The sequence below is a fragment of the Oncorhynchus clarkii genome, chromosome 4, assembly GCF_045791955.1.
Source record: "Oncorhynchus clarkii lewisi isolate Uvic-CL-2024 chromosome 4, UVic_Ocla_1.0, whole genome shotgun sequence".
Classification (NCBI taxonomy): domain Eukaryota; kingdom Metazoa; phylum Chordata; class Actinopteri; order Salmoniformes; family Salmonidae; genus Oncorhynchus; species Oncorhynchus clarkii.
Genome location: NC_092150.1, coordinates 63,452,525 through 63,466,141, shown reverse-complemented (window position 1 = coordinate 63,466,141; position 13,617 = coordinate 63,452,525). Strand labels below are relative to the sequence as shown.

At 43.9% G+C, this 13,617-nt stretch overlaps 1 protein-coding gene across 2 annotated transcripts in view; it reads right to left on the bottom strand.

Annotated features, from left to right (window-relative positions):
- Positions 1–2,202: 2,202 nt before the first annotated feature.
- The window catches only part of LOC139407085 (A-kinase anchor protein 7), a 51,594-nt gene continuing 40,179 nt past the window's right edge, over positions 2,203–13,617 (bottom strand). For both annotated transcript variants that reach the window (XM_071150453.1, XM_071150454.1), the window contains one exon: positions 2,203–3,932. In XM_071150453.1, coding sequence (XP_071006554.1) covers positions 3,721–3,932 — 212 coding nt within the window. In that variant the 3' untranslated portion in view covers positions 2,203–3,720. The remainder of the gene's footprint in view (positions 3,933–13,617) is intronic.

Here is a 13,617-nt window from a genome sequence, read left to right as displayed (position 1 = left end):
AGCAGACAGTGGAATTTAGTCACCAGATGATGAACAATGAAATACTCAACTCTGACATCAAACATGGATTACAAATATACTGAAAGAGATTGCTCTGGGCCTGATACCATGACACATTTAACCTTTGTGTGACTGTTATGCCTTCACTATGACAGATGGTGGCTTCAATGCAGTGGTCATATACAGGTAGCTCCGTGATAAGTATAGTTTCAGCCCACGACCGCCAATCCTGCTTCGATCTCTGGGCAGCGTCCACTCCCCCTCTCTCTTTGTCCCCCCCCCCTGCTTGGGCAGATGGTGCCAGGGCTCAGGCGAACGGGAGCTTCGAGGGCCAAGATCCAAAAATGGAAGAGAAAACATGTAAAAGTACAGTGCCTTGCGAAAGTATTCGGCCCCCTTGAACTTTGCGACCTTTTGCCACATTTCAAGCTTCAAACATAAAGATATAAAACTGTATTTTTTGTGTGAAGAATCAACAACAAGTGGGACACAATCATGAAGTGGAACGACATTTATTGGATATTTCAAACTTTTTTAACAAATCAAAAACTGAAAAATTGGGCGTGCAAAATTTTTCAGCCCCCTTAAGTTAATACTTTGTAGCGCCACCTTTTGCTGCGATTACAGCTGTAAGTCGCTTGGGGTATGTCTCTATCAGTTTTGCACATCGAGAGACTGACATTTTTTCCCATTCCTCCTTGCAAAACAGCTCGAGCTCAGTGAGGTTGGATGGAGAGCATTTGTGAACAGCAGTTTTCAGTTCTTTCCACAGATTCTCGATTGGATTCAGGTCTGGACTTTGACTTGGCCATTCTAACACCTGGATATGTTTATTTTTTAACCATTCCATTGTAGATTTTGCTTTATGTTTTGGATCATTGTCTTGTTGGAAGACAAATCTACGTCCCAGTCTCAGGTCTTTTGCAGACTCCATCAGGTTTTCTTCCAGAATGGTCCTGTATTTGGCTCCATCCATCTTCCCATCAATTTTAACCATCTTCCCTGTCCCTGCTGAAGAAAAGCAGGCCCAAACCATGATGCTGCCACCACCATGTTTGACAGTGGGGATGGTGTTTTCAGCTGTGTTGCTTTTACGCCAAACATAACGTTTTGCATTGTTGCCAAAAAGTTCAATTTTGGTTTCATCTGACCAGAGCACCTTCTTCCACATGTTTGGTGTGTCTCCCAGGTGGCTTGTGGCAAACTTTAAATGACACTTTTTATGGATATCTTTAAGAAATGGCTTTCTTCTTGCCACTCTTCCATAAAGGCCAGATTTGTGCAATATACGACTGATTGTTGTCCTATGGACAGAGTCTCCCACCTCAGCTGTAGATCTCTGCAGTTCATCCAGAGTGATCATGGGCCTCTTGGCTGCATCTCTGATCAGTCTTCTCCTTGTATGAGCTGAAAGTTTAGAGGGACGGCCAGGTCTTGGTAGATTTGCAGTGGTCTGATACTCCTTCCATTTCAATATTATCGCTTGCACAGTGCTCCTTGGGATGTTTAAAGCTTGGAAAATATTTTTGTATCCAAATCCGGCTTTAAACTTCTTCACAACAGTATCTCGGACCTGCCTGGTGTGTTCCTTGTTCTTCATGATGCTCTCTGCGCTTTTAACGGACCTCTGAGACTATCACAGTGCAGATGCATTTATACGGAGACTTGATTACACACCGGTGGATTGTATTTATCATCATTAGTCATATAGGTCAACATTGGATCATTCAGAGATCCTCACTGAACTTCTGGAGAGAGTTTGCTCCACTGAAAGTAAAAGGGGCTGAATAATTTTGCACGCCCAATTTTTCAGTTTTTGATTTGTTCAAAAAGTTTGAAATATCCAATAAATGTCGTTCCACTTCATGATTGTGTCCCACTTGTTGTTGATTCTTCACAAAAAAATACAGTTTTATATCTTTATGTTTGAAGCCTGAAATGTGGCAAAAGGTCGCAAAGTTCAAGGGGGCCGAATACTTTCGCAAGGCACTGTATATGAGTAAAACAACTGCTTGAGGCAGATGCTTTTAAAATACAGGAACTACCCACTGACCCATCTGTTGTGAGGAAATTCCAATGAGGTTGCATCCCAAAAGGCTCTAGACCTTTGCCTTGAACCATCCCCAAAGATGGACACCATAGATCATTCAAAACACCCTCAAGGCATCAGTCAACCTGACAGGAAACAAAGTCCGTTCGATCGATTTTCATATCCTGATTTATTTTTATTGTTCATTGTGGCTAGACATGACACACAAAACTGTCGTTGACATCTAGCAAACCTGGTACATAGAACAACCTTTAGACTGTGGAGACCATAAGCAAGGCAGCAGACAACGCTGTAGCATCCCATGACACATCTGTGACACAAAGCATATGTTAAGGTTCTGGTGAATTTATGCAAAAGCTGAATATAGACATAAACAAAACACAAGCCTCCAAGAGCAAGGTAATAATAAATCAAGGTCTACTTCACTTCAGTCATCATTAAGGCCAGTTCGGATGTGGTAATTTAAGCATCTACTTCACTAACAGCATGTAAAATAAAAACTGAAATTCATCAGTTGTCCTTTTTTCAGCCAACTATTTTTTTCCTACTCATTTCAAAATTACAAACATGTTTTTTTTGTAGTAATGTAAATAATATTATCATACAAAAAAACCTTCCACTATGACAACTGGATGTACTTTCTGTTGTGTTTGTACTGTGGTGTCTCTCTCCTGTGTAATACAGTAACCTACTCTTACAGTATGTGTTACAGTAACCTACTCTTACAGTATGCGAAGTTCCTTGGTGCTGTCGCCGCCCTGGAGGCGGGCACTGGGAGTGTTCAGTCAGTCAGATGCAGATGGACCCTGTCCTCCAGAGATCTTCCGGCGGATGCTAGCCTGGACAGCTGGCTGAGATAAAAGCTCCTTTATGTCCTGTAGTTTCTGAGACGGACACTGGTTCTGTGTGTGAAGGGGCTTCCCAACCAGGTCTGCTGCATCAACCAGCCTCTTCTACAGGGGACAAACAAAACACACAAACAAACTAACAGACACCCAATGTGATCCTCATCGCCAGTAGGTCAACCTTTTTGGCTGTGTATATTCTTTAGATTTTAAAAAGCTGATTTTTTACCACAGGTAGGACATGGGACCCACTCTACATTTACCCTTCACGTCTTAACCACATACAGCACAGATGAGACAGGATCACGTAAACATAGTTCACAGCATATTTTCTAACTGCATAGTCAATCCCCTTGGCCTCAAGATTTTGAGTTGCAGTTCATTTTGTAGTGATGTTTTGTTTTAGCTTTAGTAGAAAGACGGTGATTGTCTTTGCACTGACCGCACCTTGCGGAGGGCCGAGGTTTAGCCCAACCTAACCTCAGGTCCCAGATCAGTCTGTAGTGTGTGTTGTGACACGTCAGCTCCACTCTGAATGTTGGGGCGACCTTTGGCAGCCAATAAAACTAGTCAGACAGTTGGGCAGACAGACACGACAGAGGCTTGTTTGGAGGGAGACTGCTGAGAGTAGTGGGTGACAGAGTTAAAGATACACAAAAAGCTGCATAGGGATTCCACGATCAATTCAGTGTCCTGCCCCAAAAAGCCCACATTCCTTGTCTAGTAAAACCCCTCAACTGCCCATTGGCTCCTGGGCTGGCTGACTGCCTGAGTTCCTGCCTGGGCTGGTTAGTGTCCAGTGCCGCCTGGGGGAATTGTCTGTGGTCACTTGCTGCTGGCGCTGGTGTCGGTGGTGGTAGTGTTGACAGTGTTACTGTTGAGGTTGTCTGAGGGCCGCGCCAGGTCAGATGACGCGGCCCCGTTGTGCTGAGTCTCATCCATGTACTGCTGCACGGCCCGCAGCACGGCGTCCTCCACCAGCCTCTTACTCAGGCTCACCAGCTCCTCATCGTCAGGCTCCGGACCCCTCTTCACACCTACACAACCAACGACAACACAACAGCTAGCGTCACTACTACACCCGGTCACTACTCACACCATGCAGCCTAGCAGCTCTGAGCTACATGACCTTTACCCTATTCCAGCTCAGTGTCAAGTTCTGTCAACACAACACGAGCCCCTTGGCTAAAGGCTCTTCAAGCCTCAAAGCTCAGTGATGGTAAGCTCATACAGTGTCAATTAAGTACATTCCCGGAGGAGTACAATTCACATTTTGAGCACTTAAGAGATTAAGGTAAGCTATGAATTTACTGTGGCTATAGTCTTAGGAGAAATATGTTGTGCCTGCAGTACAGTTCTCTTGTTAGCTACTGTATCAGTGACAGTCTGCCAGTATTAAAGTATGTTCGAGTTGGAGGGTGCATTAGAGTGACAGGGGGATTTGGCATTAACAGTGAGAACACTGAGGAGCCGAGGCTAAAAACAAGACAAACACTGGTGTCATCCTTTCACGCTCTCGTTCCAGTATGGTTGAGAGTCAAACAGTCTGCTAGTTACACAAGAACATGTCAAAAGGAGGGAGTCTGGGGGAGTACAGTGCTTTAAATGAAATGGTGCTTTGGGACTCAGAGAGCCCACTGAGAGACAGAGACACACGTACTTGTCCGAGCAGCCCGGGGCCCGCTCTGAAAAAGATCTGCAAGACAAACAATAGCCGTTTAGCAACAGAACAGTACTTCAACACAAATCAGACTCCATTTTCCCACAATCAGGGGCGGTTGTGCGGCGATTAGCCTATTCTTTATTTTGATTGGCCGTACACATTTTTGATTGACTGAGAGCATACCTTGATTGCAGTGCTGAATGATAGGTTTGGTGAATTTCAACACTCAGTGATTTAGGAATCGCACACATTTTGATTTCTGTGGGTGTTTTATGGTCTCGTACTCAGAGGACCACGGTGTTGCAGAATCAAGTAGTCAGATTAAGAAAGGTTCATCAGTGTTAAGTGTATTTCTCTCAGGGATGAGTCTCTCTCCAAAGACATTTAATGAATACTTACAGCAGAGGGGGAGAAATAAATAGCTTTCTTCACACGGCAAAGTAATGACCTTTATTATACCTTACAGTATGCAGATTAGAATGAAGTGTGTGCTGCGATACGAGTGACACATGGAGAAGTTGGTTATCAGAAGTGTGAAGCAAAACATGTCAACTCAATCAAGGCAGGAGTGCACTTTGTACCATGGAAGTCCACAGAACACAATGTGAGAGAGTGTGCAGTACATAGAAGGGCGTGCATACATCCACGGAACTAGATACTAGTAATTCTAGTAATTCTATGTCTGCATTTTCCACATGAAGAGGGGGGGAAACTCAACCCTAATGGGTTGACAGACATCGTAGACTAGAGAGACTCTCTATCTCGCTCTCTCCCACTCTCACGAGAACAGTGAGCAGCGTGAAGGTAAACTCTAGTCCATTAGTTAGTGCTGTGGCTCAGAGAGAACTTTATGAGAGCACTAAACGCTACATCCACACCGATAATAACGCAGGAGAGATCAGGCTGACAGATTAAGAGCTAGCCGGCAGGGTGCACCTGAGAGACAAGGCGAAGTGGTTCACCTTTTTGTATTGGACTGAGAAAAGGGAAGCCAAAACCCAGACTAGCATACGTAGTAGTCAAGGCGATAGCATTAGAATGATTTTGAGAGTATTAAACTATGCAAGTATCGAACAGCAGTCTCTCTCTCCGCCTCTACTCCACTCTTGTGCCCAGACATTTTCATCAGACGTGGTATCAAACGGGGCGGCAGGTAGCTGGTTCTAATCCCCGAGCCGACTAGGGGGAAAAAAATCTGCCGATGTGCCCTTGAGCAAGGCACTTGACCGTAATTGCTCCTGTACGTCGCTCTGGATAAGAGTGTCTGCTAAGTGACTAAAATGTAAATGTGTGTGGTTTTCCTCCACCCCTGGAAGGGGGAGTGGTGCGGTGGAGTCTGCTTGGAGGTATTTCCTGAGGAAACGGCAGCTCCATTAGGGAGATCCTGAGAGAGCTCCTCCTAAACCACCAGGTCATCTGAGGGAAATGAGGCGAGGAAGGATCTTTTTAGCTCTGCTCGCTCTCTGCTGTACACACACACACAGGGACTCAACCGCTGCACTGCACCTCATCAACCAGCACACTAGATTGAATCTATCTCATGGATAATGGATAAGCCACATTCCAAAACAAAAATGAGTATTCACAACACAGCAACTAGGATATTCTCCAACAAGATAAAGTGATGCATCAAATGAGCCCGGTACAGTGGGTGTGTGTGAAAGTCATTGCATGCTGAGCCTAGCACTTCTGGACCTTCTGCAGTCATATATCACAGGGCGCTTGTCTCTCCATCACTATAGGGACCTAGTGCTGGTGGCCTGACAAGGTTGCCATTGGGTCCCAGCTCCAATCTGTCCTTGGACGGGGTTAGAATAGGCCGTGTGTATGTGTTTTTCCCATGACTGTGCACTGCGTGTGTGTGTCTGTGTGCATGCACATGTGGCTGCATAAAAGCAGACCGACAGGAGTGCAGACAGGCAGCAACAACACAGCACGCTCTGCCAGTCATGTATCTTACTCATCAGACACACAGGCAGGAATGTGCTGCACACCTCAGGCTGACATGATGCCTTAGCAAGAGAACAATCAAGTGGTCTCTTCCAATATGGATACAGACCACAATGAAGCCTCTGCTTGAATCAGCAAACCTAACTAGCACTGTGTGGGTCTGAGTGTGTTCTGAGGCCCTCTCCCGTCTTTTCTAACTACACTGGGAATACCAGGCAGACGGATCGGCTTTAGCTGGTTACAACTACCCGCCCTCCCCTCCCCCCCTCCACTCCACCATGCTGCCTTTTAAAATTCCAAAGCTATTATTTAGCGCTGTTGGGGTTGTCAGATGTTCAGGGCTCACAGTTTGTGCCCGTGGAAGAACAGACGGTCTCCCTTTTACGTGGAAAACACAGACACCCTTTCACAGTATTCACACGGCCAGCCAGCGGCCAAACAAGGACACGCTCCTCGCACCCAGCTGGGCTCACGAGGCGTGGTGACAACACAATCACATCACCCAACGAGCATCTGACCTCTCATGACAAACCTCTTCACCCTTCTCTTTCTTCCCCTCCTTCCCTTCCTCCCCATCCCTCTAGTTTCCCTCTCACTCCTACTCGCTCTCTCTCTTTCCCTCCACCAAGCTAGAATTAAAAGTAGGGCAAACATGCTCTCAGAAAAGGCAGCTCTCTGATTGCAGTGTTTCAACAGAGAAAGTCCCCCATCGAGTTGGAGACAGAGAAACAATGCAGAGAGAAAATCCTGCCAAATTAAACAAGACTAGCTTTGCCAGACTGGCAAGAGCTTTGGACGGATTTATAATAGAGAAATGAAAAATAAATTGTTTGGCAGCATGGGAGCTTCCAGTGCTGAGTGTGCAGCATTGCCAATTGTTGGAGAGGCTGTTGGCACATAGCAGCTCCAGAAAAAGACACAGGCACTTTGACAGACAGCCCCAAGTTCAGATATCAGTACACTGGTGACAGAGACAGGAGCACGCACGTTTATGGCATGTGCACGTCGTCTATAGTGGACTATAAACTCTTCCGCAATGCCAAGATAAGACCTAAGGTGCAAATACAAGTACACACACAAAAGCACATACTTACCCACACACACACACACACACACACACACACAATAATGGACACCCGGATACACACACACATTCTCACAGAGACATACAGTAAAATGATAAGCCCCTTTCTTTCTCCCATAGATCTGAGTCCCAGCCACAAGCAAACCAGAAGACAGAAAGACCACCCACACCCAAGGACTTACGGATCTTCTCCTCTGCTCGGGAGAAGGGAAAGCAACACAACTGCCCCATAGCCGCACTGCTCCTCTGCCCCCTGTCTCTCTCTGTCTTTATCCTCTCTCTATCACTCTCTGCTCTACCCCGCTGCAAACAGATGAGTAGTAAAATCCAACACGGCTTCCACACTGCCTGAGATGGAGTGAGTGAATGAGGGAGTCAACTGAGAGGCTGAAGGCTGCGTTCACTCTGTGACAAAGAGGGGAGGGGTGTGTGAGTGTGTTGAAAGGGAGGGGGTTACTCAAGCTCCACCCTCTTCCCTTTCGCTGCCTTGGATAACTGCTTTGGAATGGCCGGCAGCTGACTGCCACAGTTGTGTGTTCTGCTGTGGGTGTGTGTGTGTATATATGTGCGTGGTCTCCAAAAGATGTGCCAGTTTTGATTATAGCTACAACTGTCCCAGCTCCCCGGTTAGGCAACTTAGGATGACCAGTGGGAGACAGAGATTTTCATTTTAATACCACGCTCAAGACAGCCGGCATTGAAACAGGAAGTAATGGTGGAAGTGGTTGTATCATCAGCAATGCGCTATCACACAGTTGGAAAGTCCAGGTTGGAGGATTGTCCTTGTAGGAAGGCTCCATTGGTGAGTTGTGTTGAAGTGGTGCAAAGTTCTTCTGACCGGTTGTCTCTCTGCATCTCCTTATTCAACTAAAGCACCGACTGTGTTGGGGGGTTTGAGATCCTCAACAAGTACAGCCTGTGATTGGGGTGACCAGGTCACATGACTCTAGCCAGGGAAGAGTGTTCTGGAAGGACCCATGGCAACCCCCTAGCTACGGAGTAGCCAGATCCAGAGGTGTCCGAAAGTTTGCGTCAAACTCCCAGGACCAGAGAGAGGGTTTTCAACAAGACCAAGGTTACTCACCTCGCCAGCTACTCGGCATTCCACACAAAGACGAGCGATCATTAGGAACCAACTGAGAGGCTAATAATTCAAAGCTGTGCAGGCACTATGACGGTCACTCACAGCTGGCAACTTCTGTTTCCATTTAATGAGTTAACCTACAGGTCAAAAAGATACAATAAAAATCAATCAGATCTGAGATGAAAATGTCGACGCGCAACAGAATGCAGTAAGTGAAAATCCAATCCTCCTTTTTTACAATTCAATATTTGAACAATGGTAATTGCCTTTAGAGAGCAGCTTTCTACTGAGAATAGAAAAACGACATTAGGCAGAGAGCCAGGGCATACAGAGCCTATAGAAAGTCTACACCCCCCTTGGATTTCTTCACATTTTATTGTGTTACAATGTGACATTAAAAAGGATTTGTCATTTTTTGTCAACGAACCACACAAAATAATATGTTATGTCAAATTGGAAGAAAAGTTATATATTTAAAAAAATACAAAAAATAAAACACTTTAGTTAAGTATTCACCTCCCTGAGTTAATATATGTTAGAAACATCTTTGGCAGCGATTACAATTGTGAGTCTTTTTGGGTAAGTCTCATAAGAGCGTTGCACACCTGTATTGGGCATTATTCCCATTATTCTTTTCAAAATTCTCCAAGCTCTGTAAAAGGTGTGGGGATCATAGCTAGACAGCAATTTTCAAGTCTTGCCATAGATTTTCAAGCAGATTTCAGTCACAACTGTAACTTGGCCACTCAGGAACATTCACAGTCTTCACGCTAAGAAACTCCAGTGTAGATTTGGCTTTGTGTCATATGTCATTGTCCTGCTGAAAATGTGAATTCCTCTTCCAGAGTCCGGTGTAAAGCAGACTGAAGCAGGTTTTCCTCTAGGATTTTGCCTTTCTTTTCATCCTGAAAAACTCCCCAGTCTTTGCCAATGTCAAGCATACCCATACCATGATGCAGCCAACACCATGCCTGAAAATAAGGAGGCAGTTATTTCAGTGATGTGTTGTGTTTGGATTTGTACCAAACATAAGGCTTTGCATTTAGGCCAAAAAGTGTCTTCCTTTGCCATGTTTTTTTCCTTCTGTATTACTTTAGTGCCTTGTTGCATACAGCATACATATGCATGTTATGGAATATTCTGTATATTTGTATTCTTCTTTTCACAATTCGGTCATTATTGTAGAGTCACTACAATGTTGATCCATCCTCAGTTTTCTCCCATCACAGCCATTGAACTCTGTAGCCGTTTTAAAAATCACCAATGGCCTCATGGTGACATCCTTAAGCAGTTTCCTCCTTGTCCTGCAGCTCAGTTCAGAAGGATGACTGCATCTTTGATGTGTTGGGGTGGTTTAATACATCATCCACAGCATAATTATTAACTTGACCATGCTTGAAGATACTCAATGTCTGATTTGTTATTGTTACCCATCTACCAAACACATACCTTTTTTTTTTTACGAGGCTTTCAAAAAGCTCCCAGCTCTTTGAAGTTTAATCTATTCTTGAAATTCAATATTTGACTGAGAGACCTTACAGATGTAGTATGTATGGGGGACAGTAGTCATTCAAAATTCATGTCGACCCCCTATTATTTCACACCGAGTGAGTCCATAAAACTTGTGATTTGTTAGGCTTGCCTAAACAAATGGGGTGAATACTTACTACATTTGAGACATTAAAAGTTTATTAACTTGTAAACATTTGTAGAATTTTCTTTTCACATTCAGGAATATTTTGTGTAGATCAAAAAATGTAATAAATGAAATCGATTTCAATCCCATTTTGTAACGCAACAAAATGTGAAAACAGTTCAAGGGGGTGTAGACTTGCTATAGCACCGTATAGGCACCGTATAAGCCTAGCTAGAGTTAATGATATGAATAAACACCATCTCATCTCCGATGACTCCTTCACTATTAGGTAGTGGACAAATGTGTAGAGTGAGTCAACGCAGTCTAAAAGCCGAACTGCCAGAGAAACTCTGACTACTAGTGATGCGCGGGTTGACTTATAGCCCACAGCCCCCACGGTTATATCCGTGGGCCGGGTGGGTTTAGGGTCATGACATATTGAGTGGATGAAGGGTGGATTAAATAAAGAGAAAATACACTTATGGATTTAAATAAAATGTATCATCATTCTTGTGCAATTTATGTCTATAGGCTACATTGAGGTTTTTCGTTCATAATTTTTTAGGCTATCTGCCATGAGTGCGTAAGCCTAAGCTTTAGGGCCTAACTGTATGCGCGCCACATAGCCGACATGCCAATCGCCAAATGCTTTTGTGGACAATGTCCGAGTTTAATTCAATAAAGAGAAAAGCTGTGAAAAGGAGAGTTGAAAATAAAGGGAAGATCCAGAAAAGCCACTTCAGATTTGGTGAAGTGGTAAAAGAGGATGATGGCAGTGCCAGCTTTGTTATGTGCGATGATTGTGAGGCGCTATAGAAGTTCGACAGTCACAAGACGGGGAGGGGGCGTCAAGTAGACTGTAGCCTACTGTTCAGATGGGTTAAATGGAAACTCTGACTCTAGGTCTATAAACCTCTCAAGTATCCTTAATATTAACTCCTGCAGAATTAATCATTTCTTGCAGTAAAATCATACACCAAATATACATTTTGACCAGGGAACAGGGGTGGAGAAATATGATTTTAAATAAAATATGTTATTGGTCACATGCGCCGAATACAACTGGTGTAGACTTCACCGTGAAATGCATACTTACGAGCCCATTTTTATTTTTTTTTACACCTTTATTTCATCTTTATTTAACTAGGCAAGTCAGTTAAGAACACAGTCTTATTTTCAATGACGGCCTAGGAACAGTGGGTTAACTGCCTTGTTCAGGGGCAGAACAACAGATTTTTACCATGTCAGCTCGGGGATTCAATCTTGCAACCTTACAGTTAACTAGTCCAACGCTCTAACCACCGGCCTCTCATTGCACTCCACGAGGAGCCTGCCTGTTATGCGAATGCAGTAAGCCAAGGTAAGTTGCTAGCTAGCATTAAACTTATCTTATAAAAAACAATTAATCATTCAATCATAATCACTAGTTAACTACACATGGTTATTTTCAATGACGGCCTAGGAACGGTGGGTTAACTGCCTTGTTCAGGGGCAGAACGACAGATTTTCACCTTGTCAGCTCTGGGGATCCAATCTTGCAACCTTACAGTTAACCAGTCCAGTCTAACGACCTGCCTCTCTCTCGTTGCACTCCACAAGGAGACTGCCTGTCACGCGAATGCAGTAAGCCAAGGCAAGTTGCTAGCTAGCATTAAACTTATCTTATAGAAAAACAATCAATCATAATCACTAGTTAACTACACATGGTTGATGATATTACTAGATATTATCTAGCGTGTCCTGCGTTGCATATAATCTGACTGAGCATACAAGCATCTAAGTATCTGACTGAGCGGTGGTAGGCAGAAGCAGGCACGTAAACATTCATTCAAACAGCACTTTCGGGCGTTTTGCCAGCAGTTCTTCGTTGTGTGTCAAGCATTGCGCTGTTTATGACTTCAAGCCTATCAACTCCTGAGATGAGGCTGGTGTAACCGAAGTGAAATGGCTAGCTAGTTAGCGCGTGTTAATAGCGTTTCAGGAGCGAGGAGAGGGACGGAAGCTATACTGTTACACTGGCAATACTAAAGTGCCTATAAGAACATCTAATAGTCAAAGGGTAATGAAATACAAATGGTATAGAGGGAAATAGTCCTATAATTCCTATAATAACTACAATTTACAAATAGAATATTCACATCCCTATTAAAATTTAGTCAAGTATTCATCCACTTTTTTATGGCGAGCCTTAATAAGTTGCATTTTTATGATTACCCCATCTCTGTACCCCACACATACACACATACATCTGTAAGGTCCCTCAATCGAGTAGTGAATATCAAGCACAGATTCAACCACAAAGACCAGGGAGGTTTTTCCAATGCCTCGCAAATGTTTTTAAATTATACATTTAACTAGGCAAGTCAGTTAAGAACAAATTCTTATCTACAATGGTGGCCTACACCGGCCAAACCCGAACGACGCTAGGGCCAATTGTACGCCGCCCTATGGGACTCCCAATCACGGCTGGTTGTGATAATGCCTGGAATAAAACCAGGGTGTCTGTGGTGACACCTCTAGCACTGTGATGCAGTGCCTTAGACCACTGCACCCCTCAGGAGCCCCAAAGGGCACTGATTGGTATTTAAAAAGCATAGGCTGAATATCCCTTTGAGCATGGTGAAGTTATTAAATTAGGCTTTGGATGGTGTATCAACACACCCAGTCACTAAAGAGCTATTGACATCCTTCCTAACGCAGTTGCCAGAGAGGAAGGAAACTGCTCAGGGATTTCATCACGAGGCCAAGACAGTTACAGAGTTCAACGGTTGTGATAGGAGAAAAATGAGGATGGATCACCCTTGCCGAGTCATGTGAAATACATAGATTAGAGACTAATTCATTTATTTCAACAGGCTTAAAATCTATGGCAAGACCTGAAAATGGCTTTCTAGCAATGATCAACAACAAACTTCACAGAACTTGAAGAATGAAAAAAATACAAATTGGCAAATATTGTACAATCCAGAGGTGCAAAGCTATATAATCAAGATACAGAGTGTACAAAACATTAAGAACACCTGCTCTTTCCATGACATATACTGGACAGATGAATTTATGTGAAAGCTATGATCCCTTATTAATGTCATTTGTTAAATCCACTTCAATCAGTGTAGATGAAGGGGAGGAAACAGGTTAAAGAAGGATTTTTACCTTGAGACATGGATTGTGTGTGTGCCATTCAGAGGGAGAATGGGCAAGACAAAATATTTAAGTGCCTTTGAATGAAGTATGGTAGTAGGTTCAGGCGCACCGGTTTGTCAAGAACTGCAACGCTGCTGGGTTTTTCACTCAACAGTTTCCCG